The sequence below is a fragment of the Thalassophryne amazonica genome, chromosome 9, assembly GCF_902500255.1.
Source record: "Thalassophryne amazonica chromosome 9, fThaAma1.1, whole genome shotgun sequence".
NCBI classification, from domain to species: Eukaryota; Metazoa; Chordata; class Actinopteri; order Batrachoidiformes; family Batrachoididae; genus Thalassophryne; species Thalassophryne amazonica.
The window spans coordinates 86,525,528-86,545,960 of record NC_047111.1 but is presented as its reverse complement, the minus strand read 5'-3'; the positions used below and the strand labels follow the sequence as shown (position 1 = coordinate 86,545,960).

At 40.0% G+C, this 20,433-nt stretch overlaps 1 protein-coding gene across 2 annotated transcripts in view; it reads left to right on the top strand.

Moving 5' to 3' along the window:
• Window positions 1–20,433, top strand: part of mtmr2 (myotubularin related protein 2) — a 29,665-nt gene that overhangs the window by 6,458 nt on the left and 2,774 nt on the right. The window contains exons 2-14 of one of the 2 annotated variants that reach the window (XM_034178672.1): window positions 7,559–7,661; window positions 7,752–7,775; window positions 7,860–7,923; window positions 8,058–8,152; window positions 8,248–8,352; window positions 9,267–9,371; window positions 9,445–9,528; window positions 11,533–11,682; window positions 11,774–11,962; window positions 12,324–12,509; window positions 16,548–16,754; window positions 16,835–16,927; window positions 17,014–17,127. In XM_034178672.1, coding sequence (XP_034034563.1) covers window positions 7,559–7,661; window positions 7,752–7,775; window positions 7,860–7,923; window positions 8,058–8,152; window positions 8,248–8,352; window positions 9,267–9,371; window positions 9,445–9,528; window positions 11,533–11,682; window positions 11,774–11,962; window positions 12,324–12,509; window positions 16,548–16,754; window positions 16,835–16,927; window positions 17,014–17,127 — 1,519 coding nt within the window. Of the gene's footprint in view, window positions 1–7,558; window positions 7,662–7,751; window positions 7,776–7,856; window positions 7,924–8,057; window positions 8,153–8,247; window positions 8,353–9,266; window positions 9,372–9,444; window positions 9,529–11,532; window positions 11,683–11,773; window positions 11,963–12,323; window positions 12,510–16,547; window positions 16,755–16,834; window positions 16,928–17,013; window positions 17,128–20,433 lie in introns of both variants that reach the window. The other variant, XM_034178671.1, reaches the window with a different exon arrangement.

Here is a 20,433-nt window from a genome sequence, read left to right as displayed (position 1 = left end):
CCTGGTAGGAATGGGGTCTAATAGACATGTTGATGGTTTGGAGGAAGTAACTAATGAAATAACTCAGACAGAACAATCGGAGAGAAAGAGTCTAACCAAATACCGGCATCACTGAAAGTAGCCAAAGAGAACGATATGTCTTTGGGATGGTTATGAGTAATTTTTTCTCTAATAGTTAAAATTTTATTAGCAAATAAAGTCATGAAGTCATTACTAGTTAAAGTTAAAGGAATACTCGGCTCAATAGAGCTCTGACTCTGTCAGCCTGGCTACAGTGCTGAAAAGAAACCTGGGGTTGTTCTTATTTTCTGATGAGTAGTAAGATGTCCTAGCTTTACGGAGGGCTTTTTTATAGAGCAACAGACTCTTTTTCCAGGCTAAGTGAAGATCTTCTAAGTTAGTGAGACGCCATTTCCTCTCCAACTTACAGGTTATCTGCTTTAAGCTGCGAGTTTGTGAGTTATACCACAGAGTCAGGCACTTCTGATTTAAGGTTCTCTTTTTCAGAGGAGCTACAACATCCAAAGTTGTCTTCAAAGAGGATATAAAACTATTGACAAGATAATCTATCTCACAGAGTTTAGGTAGCTACTCTGCCCTGTGTTGGTATATGGCATTGGAGAACATAAAGAAGGAATCATATCCTTAAACCTAGTTACAGCGCTTTCTGAAAGACTTCTACTGTAATGAAACTTATTCCCCACTGCTGGGTAGTCCATCAGAGTAAATGTAAATGTTATTAAGAAATGATCAGACAGAAGGGAGTTTTCAGGGAATACTGTTAAGTCTTCAATTTCCATACCATAAGTCAGAACAAGATCTAAGATTAAAGTGGTGGGTGGACTCATTTACATTTTGAGCAAAGCCAATTGAGTCTAATAATAGATTAAATGCAGTGTTGTCATTCTCAACATCTGTGTGGATGTTAAAATCGCCCACTATAATTATCTTATCTGAGCTAAGCACTAAGTCAGACAAAAGGTCTGAAAATTCACAGAGAAACTCACAGTAACAACCAGGTGGACGATAGATAATAACAAATAAAACTGTTTTTTGGGACTTCCAATTTGGATGGACGAGACTAAGAGTCAAGCTTTCAAATGAATTAAAGCTCAATGTCTAGATGTTCGGAAATGCCATCTGCTATGATTCCTGTCAGCCATTTGTACGTTGTTCTTAGGCAGCAGATGGGTCTGTACTTGTTGGGAAGCTGCGTTTCCTTGGTCTTTGGTAGTAGGCTTGTGTTCCCAGTCATTACCCAGTCTGGTGTGTCCTCTTCTCCGTTCATTGTTTTTGTGAAAGCCACAGCATAATGGTGGTGCAATACTGTCAGTCTTTTCAGCCAAAAATTTGGGATTTTGTCAATGCCTGGTGCCTTGAAGTTACTGAATTCACTCATTTTCTTTCTGATCTCCTCTTCAGTGATTATAATTGCTGGCATTTGCTGTTTGTTTTTCTGTTTTATTTTTTCATTCCTCCCTGCCTCTTGGTGGTGTTTTGTGTCTTCAAAGAATGGTCTCCAGAATTTTTCAATTTCTTCTTTCTCAGGTGGCTGTTGTACTTCTATTGTGTCGTTTACCAACTTCCTGTACACTAGTCTGGGGTTTTTTGCAAATTGCTTGTTTATCTGTTTTGCTTGTATTTTTTTATCTTTGTTCCTAATCTGTGCTGCAAAAGCTTTCACTAAGGCTTGATGTTCAGCCAGCCTCCCACCCAGCTGTTTATTGTCAACATTGCATTTTCTTTTAATGCGATTACTTTTTTTTTTTTTTTTTTTTTTTTTTTTTAGCAGATTCCGTTTATGGTTTTGGCCTCCCAAAAATGTTGCCATTTGGGAGATCTCTGCTCTTAGGCGGCTGATTTTTTTAAATTTCTTTTTCCATTGTGGCACGGTATTCTTTTTAATTGTGGTTATTTTTCTCTCCAAATCTTGTGGGGCTAATTTACTTTGTATGTACCATGCCGCTCCATAATTTATAGAGTTTAAATCAGTCAATGTGGTTCCTTCTGGGACCAGTTTAGCCAGTCCCAGGTTAACTTTTTGCAGGATAGTTTTGAATTTTTTATTTTCCTTTAATTTAGTCACTTTTGGACACTCTTTCATGTCCATTTTTCTTGTTTCTTCAATCATATTTGCCAGTTCCTCTTCTAGTTCCTGCTGTTATGGGTCTGTGTGCACCTGTATATTGTTTTGTGGATAGGCTGGTGAATGGCTCGTCTTTTGAAGGGGCAGTGAATAACTCGCTTTTTCGGTGGGGTGGGGGGGTGTTTGACTCCTATTGTGTTGGGGCTGTGTTTAATTCCTATTTTTTGTTTGGTGTGAGAGGCTGGCTTGGTCTGGTGTTTTTTGTTGGATGTATTTCTTGGTGGTGCAGTGGGTCGTGTCAGAGGGCAGATGCCGTCCCTGATCATTTGCCCATCCTTGTGTTGCGTCACTTGTATTTCTTCATCTGAGAAGTGTTTTTATGCGATAAAGTTGTCTTTGAGAACGTGAGTTGCCCTTATGCACTGCAGCATGTGTGTCTAAATGCTAAAACCTTCAAAATTAGTGCATTACTTTAAAACTAAAACATATAGCTGATATTTTCACTTTATAAAACAACAAATGTGACGTTAATTTCAATAACTTGTCCGGAATTAAATTGTTTAAAATTTTAACCGTAAGTCAAAATTGTCTGCCTGTGCATGACTTGGGTGATATGCTGGTGAGTCTGCATGGTATGAAGATAAATGATCTTTTTTTTCTTCCTCTTCCTTTCTCTCTGGTAGTCAGCTCTCCTCTGCTGATAGAGCTGTATCTCTTATAGCTGTCTGTCTGCTATAAAACATGTAACACGCAGGCACTAAATCCTTTGATTTCAGACTTCACAAATGTTTTTAACTATTAAATTTTATTCACTGTGCCCGCAAAAATATGTTAACGGTCTAAAAGTTATCGGACCTAAATTTATTGGAAGCTAATTGATCAGTTTGGTTATTTGTAAAAAAAAATAAAAAATAAAATAAAATAAATAAATAACCAAAAATGAAAAGAATTTAAAAAATGACTTGGAAAATTTTTCACACAATTGTAAAGATAAATTTATTAACTACACAGAGATGTATAATAAAACAAATGCTGACTGGTTTATCAAGCAGCATAATGGAATGTCACCCGCGGACTTCGGCCTTGAGCAACAATGATCCCTTGGGGTGACAGTGACATTCCATTATGCTGCCCTCCAATCCAGTCACTATTTGTATAATGTTTGAGCAGCTGAAAGATTTTTTTAAAACATTTAATAGACTATGGCCTAGTTCAAAAATAATGAAGCCAAAGTGTGACGTAACCATCAAAATTTAAAAGTGGTCTTTTTTTGTGAAACGTTATCATTTTAAGTATGGTTATATATCAGAGTTTCAATATTTCTATTGGTCTCGGTTCAGTCTTTGCTAGAAATTATCAGTGCATATATACTATAATGTGCTAGAGCGTAACGCTTGCGACAACAGTTGGAGGTATCTTCTTTAGTCTGCAGAAGCCTGAAACAAATAAATTCTGTCCATAATTCCTGGTATTATTGAGCAAGTAATATAATTATTCTATTGAAGCAGAGTAGGAGATATAGCTAAGGATTTGACACAAATAAATCAAGGACTTATTCTCAGCGTTACCCTTCCGACAGTTTTACCTTGCTTTAGACACATGATGTTTTTCTAGGAAATGACATTTCTACCTTTACAAAAATGTATTACTGTGTGTTAGTATGAAGCACAAACAAAGAAACTGACAAAATACAAGGTTATTTCTTTAACATTCAGCTTTAAATGATAATGCTACATATCAGTGTCACACAAAATTGATGAAAAATGTGCTATTTTTGGGGTAAATTTTGTGCCTAGCTCTGGAACTGTGCGGAATTTTTACATGAAAATTTCAGTACCTGTCAGAGACTATAGGCAACTCACAGATAAATCTGGATGGTGCTAAATAAAATAATGGCTTGTTCATGACAAATGCAATGCAAATCAGCAGTTAGGCTTCATTATTTTGAACTAGGCCCTAATATTTAAACCAGTCAAACTATTTTTTTCATTCATTTTCTACACCTGGTTACTCTGGACAGTCATGGGTCATGGATGGCAGAAGCCTATCCCTGCAGTCATAGGGCGTGAAGCAGGGTACACCCCGACAGGACACCAATCTGTCGCAGGGCCACATATAGACAAACTGATTCACACAGGCAAGCACGCCTACAGCAGTGGTGGGCACAGTTCAGCTAATCTGATAACCGATATTTATAGAAGCTAATGTTTTTGTTACTGGATTAGCTTTTCAGATAAGTTTTAAAATCATCATCAGACCAATTAGCTTCTGATAAATTAAGTTCTGATAACTTTTAGACCACTAACATTTTTTTTTAAATAGCTAGCAACTTGAAAAGTATTTATAATCTTTTTGCTCCTGTCTGCTATGTATTTTGCAGCAGCGGGGTAGTTAAGAGGAACTGAGCTCAACTCAAACTGCCACCAAAAAAATAAAATCTTTATTCCTTAGCCCTATACGGTGGTCCAGCGATGAGCCAGAGGTCTTGAAATGGGATGCAGGTTTCACTTATGGTTTTGCTTTATAAATAAAATTATTCCGGATAGAATAACTACATTAATGTAAACTCTTAAAATGTACAAAGTGGATATATAATCTGTTAATTTTAAAAATAATGCACTCATTCTGAAGATTTGAACATTAACACACAGATGCCCAAAGGGATTATGGGTAAACTTAGCCTCCGCTCATACTGATTGGTTGACTAATTCATTCTATGTAAAAACTAACACAAGTGAACCAATATAACGTGTTGATGTTTACAAATAAATGTGCTTTTGTAAAATGTCATTTTTTTTCATTTGTGTAAACAAAAGCATTTGCAAAGCCGAAAAGTCTGTTAAATTGTGATTCAGGCCATGTGATATAACCGGTGTCAAAATGCATAGAACACTGCCATCTACTGGCAACCAGTTATATCAGTGTTGTCGACCGCAGGATTTTAAAATTACTATCTGTAGGTTTCCAAAGACCACACACGGAGATTAAAAAAAAAAAAAATCATAGACATGACAGACAGGTTTAGTTGTACAGTGTTTGGTGTCAGCCACACGGTAAAAACAACACACACAAACAGATTTCACACACGAACACTCCCAGGTCAGACACCTCGCTTTCTGATTGGCTGCATGTCATATTTAGCTGCTCACGTCATTCTGAGCAGATCAGAGAGCTTTTTAACACACACCACACACGGCAGGAATATCTGATAAGATTATATTTAGCATCATCACGATTGTCGGGGCGTCCTTTGGAAGAGGAAGATCGGGTCGGCCTAATTATCTTGCCATGTGAACCATGCTTGATGTTATGACGCCTTAACGGAGCAACTAATTGATCAGTTATGACACCGCAACGACCCGCTAACCGTTCGGATGTTATGATGCCTCACGGAGCGACTGATTGTTCAGTTGTCATGCCATGCACAGAGCGACTGGTTGATTTGTTATTATGACACCGCCGCAAAGTTCAATGACCAGAATAAAAACATTCTGGGCACAATGAATATGTTTTCACTATTATTTGATTTCTTTGTGCAATTGACATTGTTATTCAAGCATTCAAAAGGCGATTCCTATCGCTACACAATTCCAACCACACGAGAGTTTTTTGACAGTTCTTGTTATTGAAATAAACCTTGCCCCCCTTTTTACCGGATAGAGTTGTGATGTCATCACACATGCTTTAGGGGCTATCTAGCAGGATCTTGAAAAATTATTTCTTTTTTTAAAATACAAATAAAATACATATTTTACAAAAGCACATTTATTTGTAAACACCAACACATTACATTGATTCACTTGTTGTTTTTTACATAGAATGAATGAATCAACCAATCAGTATGAGCAGAGGCTTAGTTTACCCATAATCCCTTTGGGCATCTGTGCGTTAATGTTCAAATCTTCAGATTTAGTGCATTATTTTAAAATTAACAGATATGTTATATATCACTCTGTACATTTTAAGAGTTTACATTAATGTAGTTATTCTGTCCGGAATCATTTTATTTATAAAGCAAAACCATAATTCAAACCTGCTTTCCATTTCAAGACCTCTGCCTTATCGCTGGACCACTATATTCTGTCAAGGTAAATGACGCTTCCTTACAGCAGGGGGCAGAGTGCACAAAGACAGAAGCGCTGGCTCATTGGCTGTGTTTGAGTTTGTGATTGCCTTTGATTCTATTAGAAGCTCTGGCGGGGTTTAAACTCAAAATCGGCTTGTTAGTAGCTGACAGCGTATGGGAGGCAAAATTGAAAGTTATCGTTTATTGGTTAGCTGTAGCTTCTGATAAGTTTTTAGGCAGTTTATCGGTTTGGCGTTAAAAAAGATAACTTTTCAGTTAGCTGATTACCAGTTATCGAAGCTAACGTTTTGGTTAGTTGTGCCCACCACTGGCCTGTGGTCAATTTAGAGTCACCAATCCACCTAACGTGCATGTTTTTGGATGTGAGAGGAAGTCGAAGCACCTGGAAAGAACCCACCCACACAAACAGGGAGAACATGCAAACTCTACACAGAAAGGCCACAGATGGGAAGTGATCCCACAACCTTCTTGCTGTGAGGCAACAGTGCTAACCACTAATCCACCGTGATGCCCAACCATTTGATAATTAAAAGTAGAAATGTTCTTTCCTGTGGATGCTGTACAGGACCATTGTGTGAGCCAAGTTAGAAGATGAGGCTCTTGATGTACCAGTTGATTTGTGCTCCTATGATCATGAGCTCTGGGTTGTGTCTGCAAGAACAGAATCGCAGACACAAATGATGGCAGTGAGATTTCTCCATAAGGTATCTGCCAGGCTTACACTGGGGGGCAAGGTGAGATGCTTGAAGATCCAGGAGGGAGTCAAAGTAGGTGCTGCTCCTTCACATTGAAAGGAGCCTGCTGAGGTGGTTCGGCCATCTGATGAGATTGTCACGTGGTTGTCTCCTGAGGGAGGCTGTCCAGGCATGTCCAACTGAGAGGAGGTCCCAGGGAAGACTCAGCACACGTTGAGCTGGGATTACTGCCCCCAGCTGGCTTGGGAATGCCTCTGGATGCCCCAGGAATAGTTAGAGGACTTGGCTAAGGATAGGGAAGTGTGGGCGGAACTGCTTAGTCAGCAACCACTGTGACTCAGACCTGGTTAAGCATCAGAAAATGAATGAATTTCTCTGTGAGTTGCTTAATCAACTCATCAGTGTACTACTGGACATATTAAGGTGGAAAATGCACAAAAGGAAATAACCTCTTCCATTTCTGGAACATAATTTGCTAAGTAAATAACATGTCTTCTGAATAATTAAACTTGAATTCTTGAAACTTGAATGAAATATGTTTTGTCAGTTGTTTGATTATTTTTTGTTATTCAAGTAATGATCAGCATTGTGGGTAAAATGTAGCTAAACAGCATACATGACGGGACACTGCGGGTTTGAAACTCTACTGAGAGATGCTTCCATGATTTATTCGTTATCATCTCTCTCCAGCAATTCCACCTCTCGCTCTGACCGGTCTGCGCAGGCCAAACCACCCTCTGCCATGTCAGCAGACTCTGTGTCCTCCTCTGCAGAGTTCTCCCCAGAGCTCAGGGTGAGTGTGGCCTGTATGTTCAGTGAGATCCTAATCCTTCAATAATGATAATTACCCAAGTATGAATCTCCTATTCTTTGGATTCCTCAGGTCAAAACCAAAACATCTTTAAAGGTATGTAGTCTGATTACATCTATGATGATCAGTTTGACAAATGCTATGTAATCAGACTTGAGTTGCATTAATTGTGTTCAGCAGGTGCACAGAGACTCAGACAAAGAGGAGCCACAGTTACTTCCAAATGAAATGTTGCAAGACATAGGTAGATTTAGTCTTTGCTTAAACGATTCACAACCTTATTCAAGATAATATACATGTGCAACTGATGTCTGTGTCAAAGCATGTTGCACAGTACCTCATTTTAACACCCTCTGCAAAATGTGTTTTATTTCTTAGCCCAAGATGTCACCTACTTCTGTCCGTTTATTGGAGCAGTGAGGGGAACACTGACAGTCACCAATTACAGGCTTTTCTTCAAATGCACGGACAGGGTCTGTATTTTGACTTTATCTCTAAAAGGCAGTGTTAATATTTGGGAAGAATCATTTTAGTTTTAACTAATTTTTTTGGGTCGGGGTGGCTCTAGGAGTCATTGTTTGTATTGGAACTACCTCTCGGGGTGGTGAGCTGTGTGGAAAAGATTGGCGGTGCATCGAGCCGTGGTGATGTGTCCTATGGTCTCGTTTGCAAGGTGAGCAAATGTGGCGCTGGCCTCAAGTAAATTCATGTTTTGATATAGCATAGTTTTGCTTTGTCATTGTCTTGTGGATATAGGCGTGGCTCACAGTATTATCATACTGCTTTATGATTATGTTGTCCTTAAGATAAATCATATTCTGGGTTCATTGTCTTAACACTGTACTGGTACTGGTCATACTGTATGTGTATGACACCTTGTATTGACGATTTGTGGCACACGGTCTAAAGCATACAGCAAAAAGTACTTTTGAGGTGAGTCCAACTACAGTTTGCTGTTTATATGGCAGGAAATCAGGATGCAAAGGGGTTTTATTTAGTCATTTAATCAGTCATTGGCCTGCTTTAGGCATAATAAAAAGCAAACAAATCAGATCAAGCAAACATTCAAGTGTGACATTTTCTGGTGAATTTATGGATCTGTGTTTACTCTTATTATTTTCAATTCACTTTCTTTGTGTGCAAGCAGAGTATGCATGTTGTGAGCCTGCTTATGTAAGGCTAAGTGTTGCGTGGTATAGAGGTGGAAAACACTGTACTCAGCTTTAGTTCTGTGAAGCAGTCACATTCTGCTGCCTCACAACAGCAATGCACCACCACGGTGTCTGACCACACCTCATTTTCAGACCAACACCAACATGGGAGCATAAATGAATGCAAGTGCACTCTCTTTTTATCAATAGAAGCATGTAAATGACAACTAGGTTGGCAATTACCAGTTGTAATTGGTGTGCTGCTCAGAATAATAAAGAAAGCGGCATTACTCACAGGGAATATGTCAGTTTTCTGTTTTGATGTTTATGCAAATGTAAAATTTTAGTTAAACTGTGAGCCTCTTGTTTGCCACAGCACATGAAACTACATATTTATTGAGCTGTGAACTTGACCTGTTGCTCTGCCTATCTGTAGGATGTGCGCAATCTACGTTTTGCACACAAACAGCTGGAGGACACACTGAGGAAGTCCATTTTTGAAGTCCTGATGAAATTTGCTTTTCCTGTTTCCAATGGGCTGGTGAGTGATTCTCAGCTACATTGTCATGCTCTGCCCTGAGTTCCAGGTAGTAATTTTTTCTCTTGTTCCTCAGCAAATCTTTGCTTTTCAATATGGACAAGTCTTTCCTGAAAATGGATGGAAGGTGTATGATCCTGTCTCGGAATACAAAAGACAGGTAATTAAAATGTTATTCTCAGTTCGTAAACATGTATAAGACCTGAAACACCAGTGTTGTAATCAAGTCCACCTCTCCCGAGGCCGAGTCCTGTCTGAGTCTGCCTCAGTTCTAAGATTTGTACACATTATTACTTGCAGATGTAGCATAGCATGTGTCTATGTATGCATGTAGTACGATGGTGATTAGAAAATAATGCAGTCAAGCATTGTGTGCATAAAGTTACCATGACGGGCACTTTTGTGGTTGGTGTAAATAAGATTTATTAAATAAAACTGTATCACTCTGTGATGTCCTGGGGAGCTTGTCCATGTCAGGCCCTAAAAGTTAAAACTAAAATTTTAAAATAAATTCTAAAAATATACTGACAGCCACTAAAGAGAAGCCAAAATGAGTGATATGAGCTCTTCTGTTTATGCCAGTTAAGGCTTGCAGCAGCATTCTGCACAGTCTGAAGCTGTTCCAGTAATTTAAGTAAATTAGAAAAGACAAAAGCATGAGTAATTGTCTCCAGTTCAGCCTTTGACACCAGCACTCTGAGTTTTGAAATATTCCTGAAATGATAAAAGCAATTTGGAACTAGCTGTTTTGAATGATGGTGAAGGGATATTGAATGATCAAAAACAGCACCCATATTTCAAACCCTAACCCTCTAAGATGATGGTGAAATGCTTGATCTGATGGCCTTCAACCTTGTTCACAAAAATGTACAGAAAGTCACTGGACTCAGATTTTGCATACAGCGGTACACAAAGAATAACCTGTGAAACAATAATATTAATTATATCAAACAAGACTTTAGTGTTTTTCTTATTTGAAGCTATAAGATTAGCAAAATGGGCAGTTTCCTGCATTTTTTTTTTATCATGTCATTTAGTGGAGTAATTATTTTTCTAAGATGGAGCTAATGTACTTAAAGCTTGGTAGCGTTCCATAACCATTCAGTCTTATGACAGTTTCTCCTAAAATTCTGAATATTTTCCATTTATTAACAGACAAGGATTAATATGGGGGACAAAGCTTTGTTTCAAATGTCCCAGTATATCTAAAATAGATTCATACAGATTATTAAAGGACAGAACATAAGTATGAGTGATATTTGACTCAAACAAAGCAGAGAACCTTTATGATCACTGATGTGCACATCCTCCATACATAATTTATATTTAAACCCCCAGGGGGGATTGAAAGTATGACTCTAAATATGTGTAGGGCCAGAAACACGCTGCCTAAAGTTAAAAGATTCTGTGATTGTGATGAGCTCAGTAGCCATATTTTATTTTTTAATTTTAATTTAACTTTTATTTAACCAAGTTAGTCACATTGAGATCAAGATCTCTTTTGCAAGGGAGACCTGGGCAATTAAAGTTTCCAATTCACTGGTATTTGGCATTGTTATGTGATATTGATCACTGGTCTTTTTTTATTTAATTTTTTAACTATTGTATCCATTTTAAATGACTTACAAGTGGCTAAAGGCTTTTCATTGGCAACAGTTATCATGTCTAAGTGTATTATTTACTAAAAGCAGAAAGGGTGCAATTATTGATTTGTAGAATGAAAACAGAATAAAGTCAGTTAATGCAGACAGTCAGTCCATTTGTGGAAACTTATTACAGACAATACATACAAGATAGTAAATCAATTGTGATGAAATCAAGACTTGAGCCATATGTTTTTTCCATTATGAGTCACATACCACTGTTTTAAACCAAGGAAAACTGACCAAAGTGCTCTCAGAATGCACCAATTGCATTTTTTTTTCCACAGGGGAGCATGTCCCCGGACCCCCCTAGGGGACCTCACGCTTTTGGCGCTCACAGAAAATGTTCAGTCAAAAAAAATTTCACTTGCTTGCCCCCATGGATCTTTACATTGTTAGTGTCGATGCAGCCATTTTCTTGTTGCTAGATACAGAGTTTTGTGTCATGACGCCATGTGACGTTTGTATGTGAAACCAAACTTTAAGTTTAAACAGGAGTGGTCTGTCTCTTTTCTTATAAGGGTATACCAAATGAAAGCTGGCGGATAACAAAAGTAAATGATCACTACGAACTGTGTGACACCTACCCATCAACTCTTGTGGTGCCCGTCAACATAACAGACGAAGAGCTGAGAAGAGTCTCTGCCTTCCGAGCGAAGGGACGGATACCCGTGAGTGGCCATTCTTCAGTAGTAGAGTTGCTGTCATCCTTTGGAGCTGCTTTAGAACAGTTTGTGTTGATACTCTGCTGTCTGCTTTCAGGTGTTGTCATGGATCCATCCAGAGAGCCAGGCTACAGTGACACGCTGCAGTCAGCCGATGGTTGGGGTGAATGGGAAGCGCAGCAAAGAAGATGAGAAATACCTCCAGGCTGTCATGGACGCTAATGCTCAGTCCCACAAGCTCTTCATTTTTGATGCAAGGCCAAGCGTAAACGCTGCTGCCAACAAGGTGTATTTCTATAAACTATTTTCACATTCACAGGCTTTGTTTTGATTTAAGATGTAATATGTGTTGGTAGAGAACCTTGAATCTTCGACTGGACTGGGTTGCTTGACACAAAGACGTTTCGCTTCAAATCGCAGAAGCTTCCTCAGCTAAAATTCTTGCTCTGGTAGTCTGACTTCTGTCGAGAAACTGGACCCTTGTCGACGCAATCCAGTCCAGTCGAAGATTCAAGGTTCTCTACCATGGAAACCACCTGGACAACTGAGAGCCTACACAGAAATATGTACATGTGGTTAATTCCTGCAGTAAAAAATGTCCGTCCGTCTCCCCATCCCCCTCCCACCCCCTTTATTTTTTCTTAAAGATGAAAGGTGGTGGATTTGAAAGTGAAGATGCTTATCAGAATGCAGAGCTGGTGTTTTTAGATATTCACAATATTCACGTGATGAGGGAGTCACTCCGTAAACTGAAAGATGTGGTGTACCCCAACATTGAGGACTCCCACTGGCTCTCCAAACTTGAGTCCACTCATTGGCTTGAGCACATTAAGGTGAGTGCAACAATCTGTCATGAAAAATCCTCTACTTTGGAAAGAACTAGAAGGCTACTCACAGAGCACATAGTTTAGGGGAGGTGATGGTCTAGTGGCTAAAGTGTTGGGCTTGAGTCCAGAAGATCATGGGTTCAAATCCCCACCTGACTGGAAAATCACTAAGGGCCCTTGGGCCTTTAATCCCCTATTGCTCCCGGTGTGTAGTGAGTGCCTTGTATGGCAGCACCCTGACATCGGGGTGAATGTGAGGCATAATTGTAAAGCTCTTTGAGCGTCTGATTCAGATGGAAAAGCGCTATATAAATGCAGACCATTTACCCTTTACCATTAGCACATACCTCTGCCAAAGTTCAACAGTCCTGCGTTTACTTCTGTGTTGACATTATACTTCTTTCTGTTTCACTGTGAGAGGGTTACTTCTTTGATCTACTTTAGTGACATTCTTGAATATTGATTGGTGACCTTTGATCATGATCTTTTTTTTCATTCACATTCGGAAAAAGAGGGGACCTTCTTCAAAATGGAATGTGACGCCACTAATAAAAATGGAGCATAATAGGAAATATAGTTTTTCAATCATCACAAGATTCACGCACAGCCTAATGGCCCAGTCACACGGCACTTAACGAAGGGCAAAGAAGCCCTAAAGAAACAAAAAATCTAGACTTTTGTTGGCATTGTTTAACCTTCATGCAGCTTTGTTCCTGCAGCTGGCGCTTCGTCAGGATTTTTAAACTGTTGAAAATTTTAAAAGAATGCCACTGAAAACCTCAATTTGTCCGCATTTCGTTTTGCTGTCGTTCTTGACGTTTTTATCATTTGCTTAGTTTTTGTAACGTTAGCGTTTAGTTTGACTTCGTTCGACCAGCTGAATATGTTCACAGTACAGAAGCTGTTTCTGAGCACTGCTGCTACCACTGCGTTCATGTACTGTCAGAAATTACAGAGCAAATTCAGCCTATTTGCATGTTTTTTTTGTTTGTTTTTTTAATTTGGGGGGGGTCAGATTCACTGGGCTCAGGCACCTTATATGGGCCTGAGCCCAGTGAATCTGACAATCTGACTAGGGGAGGTGATGGTCTAGTGGCTAAAGTGTTGGGCTTGAGTCCAGAAGATCATGGTTTCAAATCCCCACCTGACTGGAAAATCACTAAGGGCCCTTGGGAAAGGCCTTTAATCCCCTATTGCTCCCGGTGTGTAGTGAGCGCCTTGTATGGCAGCACCCTGACATCGGGGTGAATGTGAGGCATAATTGTAAAGTGCTTTGAGCGTCTGGTGCAGATGGAAAAGCGCTATATAAATGCAGTCCATTTATTTACCTTATATGGGCCAGAATTAATCTTTTGTGTGGATACAATTAATTATTTTGCCACAAGCAACTGCTGAATTTGAAACAACAAAGTTGTGTAATTTCTGACGGTACTGAACGCAGCGGTGGCAGCAGCTCCTGCATGCGCTTATTATTTTTATTAAATATAAGAATGTGAGTGTAGGAATGACAACAGGGCTGGATCCAGAGTGAAAATCTGACAGATGCATTTTTGCCCAGTGATAAAATAAAAATCGTACGCGTCTTGTTATTCAGTAATCTTCATTCTTTTATTTGTGTGCAACATACACTGTCACACTTCTTTTAATATATTTATTATACTTCATGGACCATAGTGAACACTTATTTGTATAAATATGATGTCCTAAAAAACACTATAACAAAAATTGACTGTAAACAGGATCAAATTTATTCCCAAAATCTTTCAATTATCCCTGAATCTATATATGATTTTTTTTTCAATTGATAAAATCAATAAAAATATGACTGTATATATTCTTAATAATAATATATTGAGATACAGACAGTTCACAGAAGACATTTTCCATTGATAACAATCAAAATTAGAGACAGTCCAGCAGGTAACAATATTCATCATGTCCATGACTAAATATACTAAAACAAATACATCACAACTGTACACATATCACAATTGTGATATTGATATTGTTGTGATTTGGCACTTCATACGCCGATTGAATTGAAAATGAACATTTTATTGAGTCTTAAAGTAAACAAATATGAAATTGGTCACTGGATCCTTAAACTTTGGACATAATAAACTCTACATGGTGGATCCCTGATCTCTGGACATAAATAGGAATAAACAAAATCTGTAGTTTTTGTCAAAAGCATTTCCTTTCAGACATTATTGGCATAAATGTCTTTCCATATCTCTGAGCTGAGCTCTTACAGCTGTGCTGTGCTTCAGTTCAGGATGTCATTTGTAAAGAAACAGCATGTTTCATTTTGGGAGGAAAAAACTTTTTAGTGGATTGTAGTTTCTTGTATGTATTACAACGTTTGGAAAGAGGTGTCATTTTATTTAAAGCGGCAATTCGTTTTGAAGTTATTCCAACCGGACTCTGTCTCAGCAGAGAGCCGCGGCGTTTGGAGCTGTGCCAATGGAACGGAGGACGATTCTCATTTCTTGACTGCAACAAGACAAGAGTCCCAGTTAGTGACTTTAATCCACACAAAAGTGACTCACGGTATTTTAATGGCTTTGAGAGGGGTTAAGATGTGGACTTGCCGTTTCTGAAGAGCAGCGACTCAAAGAACCAACGAGCTGGTGGATCGAAGCATTGCTTCAATGGTTCACGGCTTCAAAGTGGAGTTGCACTGCAGAAACGGTTGATTACAGACCTGCTACAGACCAAACCCTGAATATCTGACTTTATTTGTACGTCCGTATGACTCTAAAACTTGGAAAAATCTGTATAATTTACAGACTATAGGTTGACATGAAAACCACCAAAAAGCTGTGTTCACCGTGGGGACACGTACGGCACTATTGGGATTATTCAAGTTTTTTTTTTTTTTTTTTTTTTTTTACCGATGACGAACGATGCGTAAAAAATTTTGACTGATGCAACTGCATCGGTCCAAACCGGTCTGGATCCGGGCCTGGACAATCCAGCCTTTATGTACATGTGGCAACAGGTAGATGATTCAGATGATTATATAAAGAGCTGTTCTGGAAGGCAGAATTCACATTGTGGATCAGTGGCAGCTGGTGGAAATAACCACGCATGGGGAGTAAATGTGCGTTCACATGGACTGATCAATTTACTGCTGTGATATATTCAATCATCTTTACACTTATATTTATTCCCCCTTTTGACAGTTTTCTGTTATAAATCAATATATATGGCTTAGAACATAATACAGTGATACAGCAGTGACCACGACACACCAGAGGCTTTTTTTTTAAATTGGAGCAAGACGGAGTGTGCAGTGTGGATTCTGATGGAGATGATCCCTCTTTTGTTCTGGACGAGGAACCAGAGCAGGTGGACCCACCGACGTGCGCACAGATCTCCACAGCTTCTGTTTGCAGTTTCTCCAGGACTCAGGCAGCTATGAGCTGCGTCCCAGTGCCGAGTCCTGGAACTCAGAGATGCAGACACACACTGCTCCAGCAGTGGCTCCAGACGTTTCGTTTAAAGCGACAAGATCAACACTGGCTTTGGTTTTGTTTTGTTCCTCTTTCGTCCCTTTTGCGCTCTTGATTCTCAGGCTATTCAGTGATAAAGCTCATTCGTCCACCTTTTCTCAACGAATGGTGACTTTTTTTTTAACTTTTTTCCCTTCGTTCAGGAATCGTTGTATGCCGTGTGACTGGGCCATAAGATCAAGATCAAAGGGAAACTCCACCCCTTGATCAGGATCCACATCAAAATGTAATCAACTTTTTTTTTGACCCAAGGTCTGTCGCTCTATTGGATTTCAGTAAAATACACTAGCATCCTTTTGAGATATTGCACAAAAATCAAAGATCAAAAGAAAGACATACCTTTTGAACCAGCTCTTCCTTGACCCAGTGCCTACCTCACCACCATATTTCTTTGAAATTTGTCCATGTCTTTTTGAGATGTCCTGTTGAATATGTAATTGACAGATGGTAACATAAACAAGTTGTTCGGTAGGCAGAATGAGGAGATATGAAGGTAAAAGTCATGACCAAGTTGTGCATTTCTTTCTAGCTGATCCTGGCTGGGGCGCTTCGGATTGCAGACAAAGTGGAGTCGGGGAAGACGTCAGTGGTGGTGCACTGCAGCGATGGTTGGGACCGCACAGCCCAACTCACCTCATTGGCCATGCTCATGCTGGACGGTTTCTACCGCACTATTCGTGGTTTTGAAGTGCTGCTCGAGAAAGAGTGGCTGAGCTTTGGCCATCGCTTCCAACTGGTAAAGAATTTGTTGTGCCCTTCTTACAGATTAAGTCACACTTGTTCTCTTATCCTTCATTCTTACTTTTTCTCTCTCAGCGTGTTGGCCACGGTGATAAGAACCATACAGACGCAGACCGCTCTCCTGTTTTTATTCAGTTCATCGACTGTGTGTGGCAGCTGACTCGACAGGTAAACAATGTCTGGCATTGGATTGGTCGAAAACGTATTAATGTGATCTTTTTGTAAGTTAATAATGATGCTGTTTTTCATTCAAGTTTCCCGCAGCCTTTGAGTTTAATGAATACTTCTTGGTGACCATTCTGGACCACCTGTACAGCTGCTTGTTTGGTACTTTCCTCTGTAACAGCGAGCTGCAGAGGTTGAAGGAAGTAAGAACATTTTATTTTTTGAAATATTGTAAGATTTGGTCATTGTGTATACTAATTATTTTAGGGGTCATTTTATTAACTGTCTGGGTAGCACTATTGTGCACACGGTTAATGTGCTTGCTTCCAAAACAAAAGATTCCAGATTTAAAGACTAGAGCCCGACCGACATGGATTTTTTGAGGCCGAAGCCGATAACAATATTTGGATGAAAAAATGCAGATAATCGATAAATCGGCTGATTTGCCGATAGTCGATAAATCAGCCGATATTATTATTTTTCTTTAAATGAATAAAATGTTCTTTTTTGGACCCTTAACAAAAATGGTATGAGCTAAAAGCTGAAGCTTTGTCCTCATATTGATTAACTTTATAACAGAAGAATTTTCAACTTCAAAAAATGCAAAAATGCAATTGGAGCAGTTAGGAGGCTATTCAAACGGGCCAACTAGTAAGATATCACTCCTGAAAACGATCTTTGCCATATCACGTGAGGTAAATCTGCCCTACGATTGGATTTTGGAAAACCATGTGACGGAGAACCAATTCCGATTGGACACTCACATTGCGCACGTCATCACACATCTATGAGGAGTACCAAGATGGCCGACGGTGGATCGAAAGTCCGCTGAGTTAACTTTTCAGAAAAAAAGAGTAGGTTTCTATCTCATATCATTAAAAAAGTTATTTACAGTTTAGTAAAGCTTGGTCCCAGCCGTCGTATACAACAGCGTCGGCCCCAGAGGGTTAATGGCGAACGGCAGTAATTCCCAGAACCCTTCTGGACGACTAGTAAATCTGAATGTTTCCACCTCTCAGCAATAAAGGAAAGTTTTTCATGCTAGAAATAAGGTCTACACAACGTGGGCTTAATAAAAAGCGTGACCGACGCAATGAAGCACATTTGACACATTACTACATAAACTGACTTAATCAAACTGAGTTGAACTGAAACGGGAGAAATGTGGGGTGAATGTAATCACAAAGTTATTACAAACATCCTTATAAACTTACTTGTATGCTTTTGTCAGCCGATCAGTGCAGTGTGACGGCGAACTACGGAGACCGGTAATGAACACATTTAAGCAGGGGTGTAAGCGGCTCTCAGTTGAATGGAGTCAGAGCTCCATCTACTGGACAAACGGTGCAAGGACATTTTACATTACCAACACAAACATTATTTCAGTATCTGTTCTGTTTATGAGAAATTATCGGCGTTCTATCAGCAAAATTTCAGCCGATAGTGAGTACTTTGAAAAGGGCTTATATCGGCCGATAATATCGGCCGGGCTCTATTAAAGACCAAATTCTTCGTGGGACTCCATGGAGAAAGGGCAGCTCCATACACCTGGAGTTATATCAGGGGGGGTGTCCAGTGTAAAACTTGTACCAAATCAGCATATGGATCCATATTGTTTCTACTGTGGCTACCCTGTCAAAAAATGTCTGGTAACATGGAGAGGAACCCTCTGGACATAAACTTGTACATTTACCTCACTAAATGTAAGTATGGTAAGTCCCTTCAGCTGCTCCCTTGTTTCCAGTCAGGGTCGCCACAGCAGATTCAAGGTGGATCTGCATGTAGATTTAGCACAGGTTTTACACAAGATGCCCTATCTGACACAACTCAACATTACATGGAGAAACGTGGCAGGGGTGGGGTTTGAAGTGGGAACCTTCCGCACTGAAATCAAATGCATGAACCACTTGACCACCACACCTGCTACAAAACATACAACAGAGGATGGTTTCATCGACCTCTGGGTTATGGGCCCAGCATGCTCTTACTGTGCCACTCTGCTCTTGTTTAAGGTGCGCTTACACATAACCAAGATGTGTACGATGTGTTACGAATGTCATTTTTGTGTCATTTGTGACACATTCCTGACATTCTTAATGTGACTTAACGCATCTGAATAGGTTTCTTAATAGTGCGTGATATTCTTGATATTCACGGAGAATGTTTTTGCCTGTCAAAAAAATCTTCCACGAATGTCACACACCACCCTCATTTCGTCTCACGTCATGGAGGTCGCAACTGAGCGTATTGATCCGTCTTGATGAGTATTGATCCTTAATAGAACGTGACAATGTTCGTAGTGGTTCCTGTGATGGTTCTTGGAGCCCAAACTGTCACGCGTTATTATGAAGTGACATGGAAACTGTCAAGTTTTGACATGACTTGTAACACGGCGTCACATTTCACTGCGCGCCACGACAAATCAGTTTTCTGTCACGTGCGCACAATTAGACTCGGCTCCAAGTGTTGTTCCACAGTTCCTGCTGAAGCTCCTCAGGATGCTCCTGCAGGTGTTCCACCTGCTGTTGTAACCGATGAGCAGGAGAACGAGTCTGAACCAGAGGAGCGAGAGAAGACTCACGTGCAGCCAGACATCTCTGCACCTCCTCCAGTCTGGCAAGGAAGAAGCGTGCGCACAATTAAACTCTGCTGCACCGCATTCACTTTGATTGCTGACACCAAGTCGGCTAAAAGTCTAATTTCAGTGCTCTTCAGCGCACTCCTGCAGGTGTTCCACCTGCTACATGTGCCTGATGTTTGGGAAAATGGGTGAGACGAGAGCCGCATGAAGCCACACATCTGGCTCTGTCCATCTCCTCCTCCTCCTCCTCCTACTCCTCTCTGCGCCACTCCATGGCACAGAGCCCAACTACACATGCAGTCACAAAGTTCTTCTGAAAAACTGGAGTGATCTGAATTCGGTTGGATGAATATGGGTGTGTGTGTGTGGAGACAATTCACCTCGTTCACAACGTGACAGAACTTAACGATGCGCTGTTACGCGCAATAGCACGCAACAACACGGAATACTATTCTTGACTGTGCATAATGGTTCCTGATGCTTCTCCAGCAACACGTGCCATTATAACGCATGGTAACAGGTTGCAGCAGTTCCTGAGGACACATGAGGCCTCTGCCCCGAATAATCACATTCGTGAGCAGCGGCCAAGAATGTGTACTTCGTGACATTCGTGACTTGTCGTCGTTATGTGTAGATGCAGCATTACCTCACTAAATATAAATAGCCTTTTTAAAACATGGGATTATACAATTCACTACTTACCTTAGCATCCTAGCCACCGGGCAGCGCTGCTGTCCACTGACACGCTTCCAGACGACTGCCAAGGAGGAGCTTACAGATCTCAATGCCTCATCTGTAGTCTACTGGTAATCATGTCTAAAAATAGTCTAGGTTGTAAAATCCCAGTATTCCCCTTGAAATGGAATAGTACGGAATCCGTCTGTTCCTGATAAGGTTGCTTGTAGTACATTCACTAAAGGTTTTGACA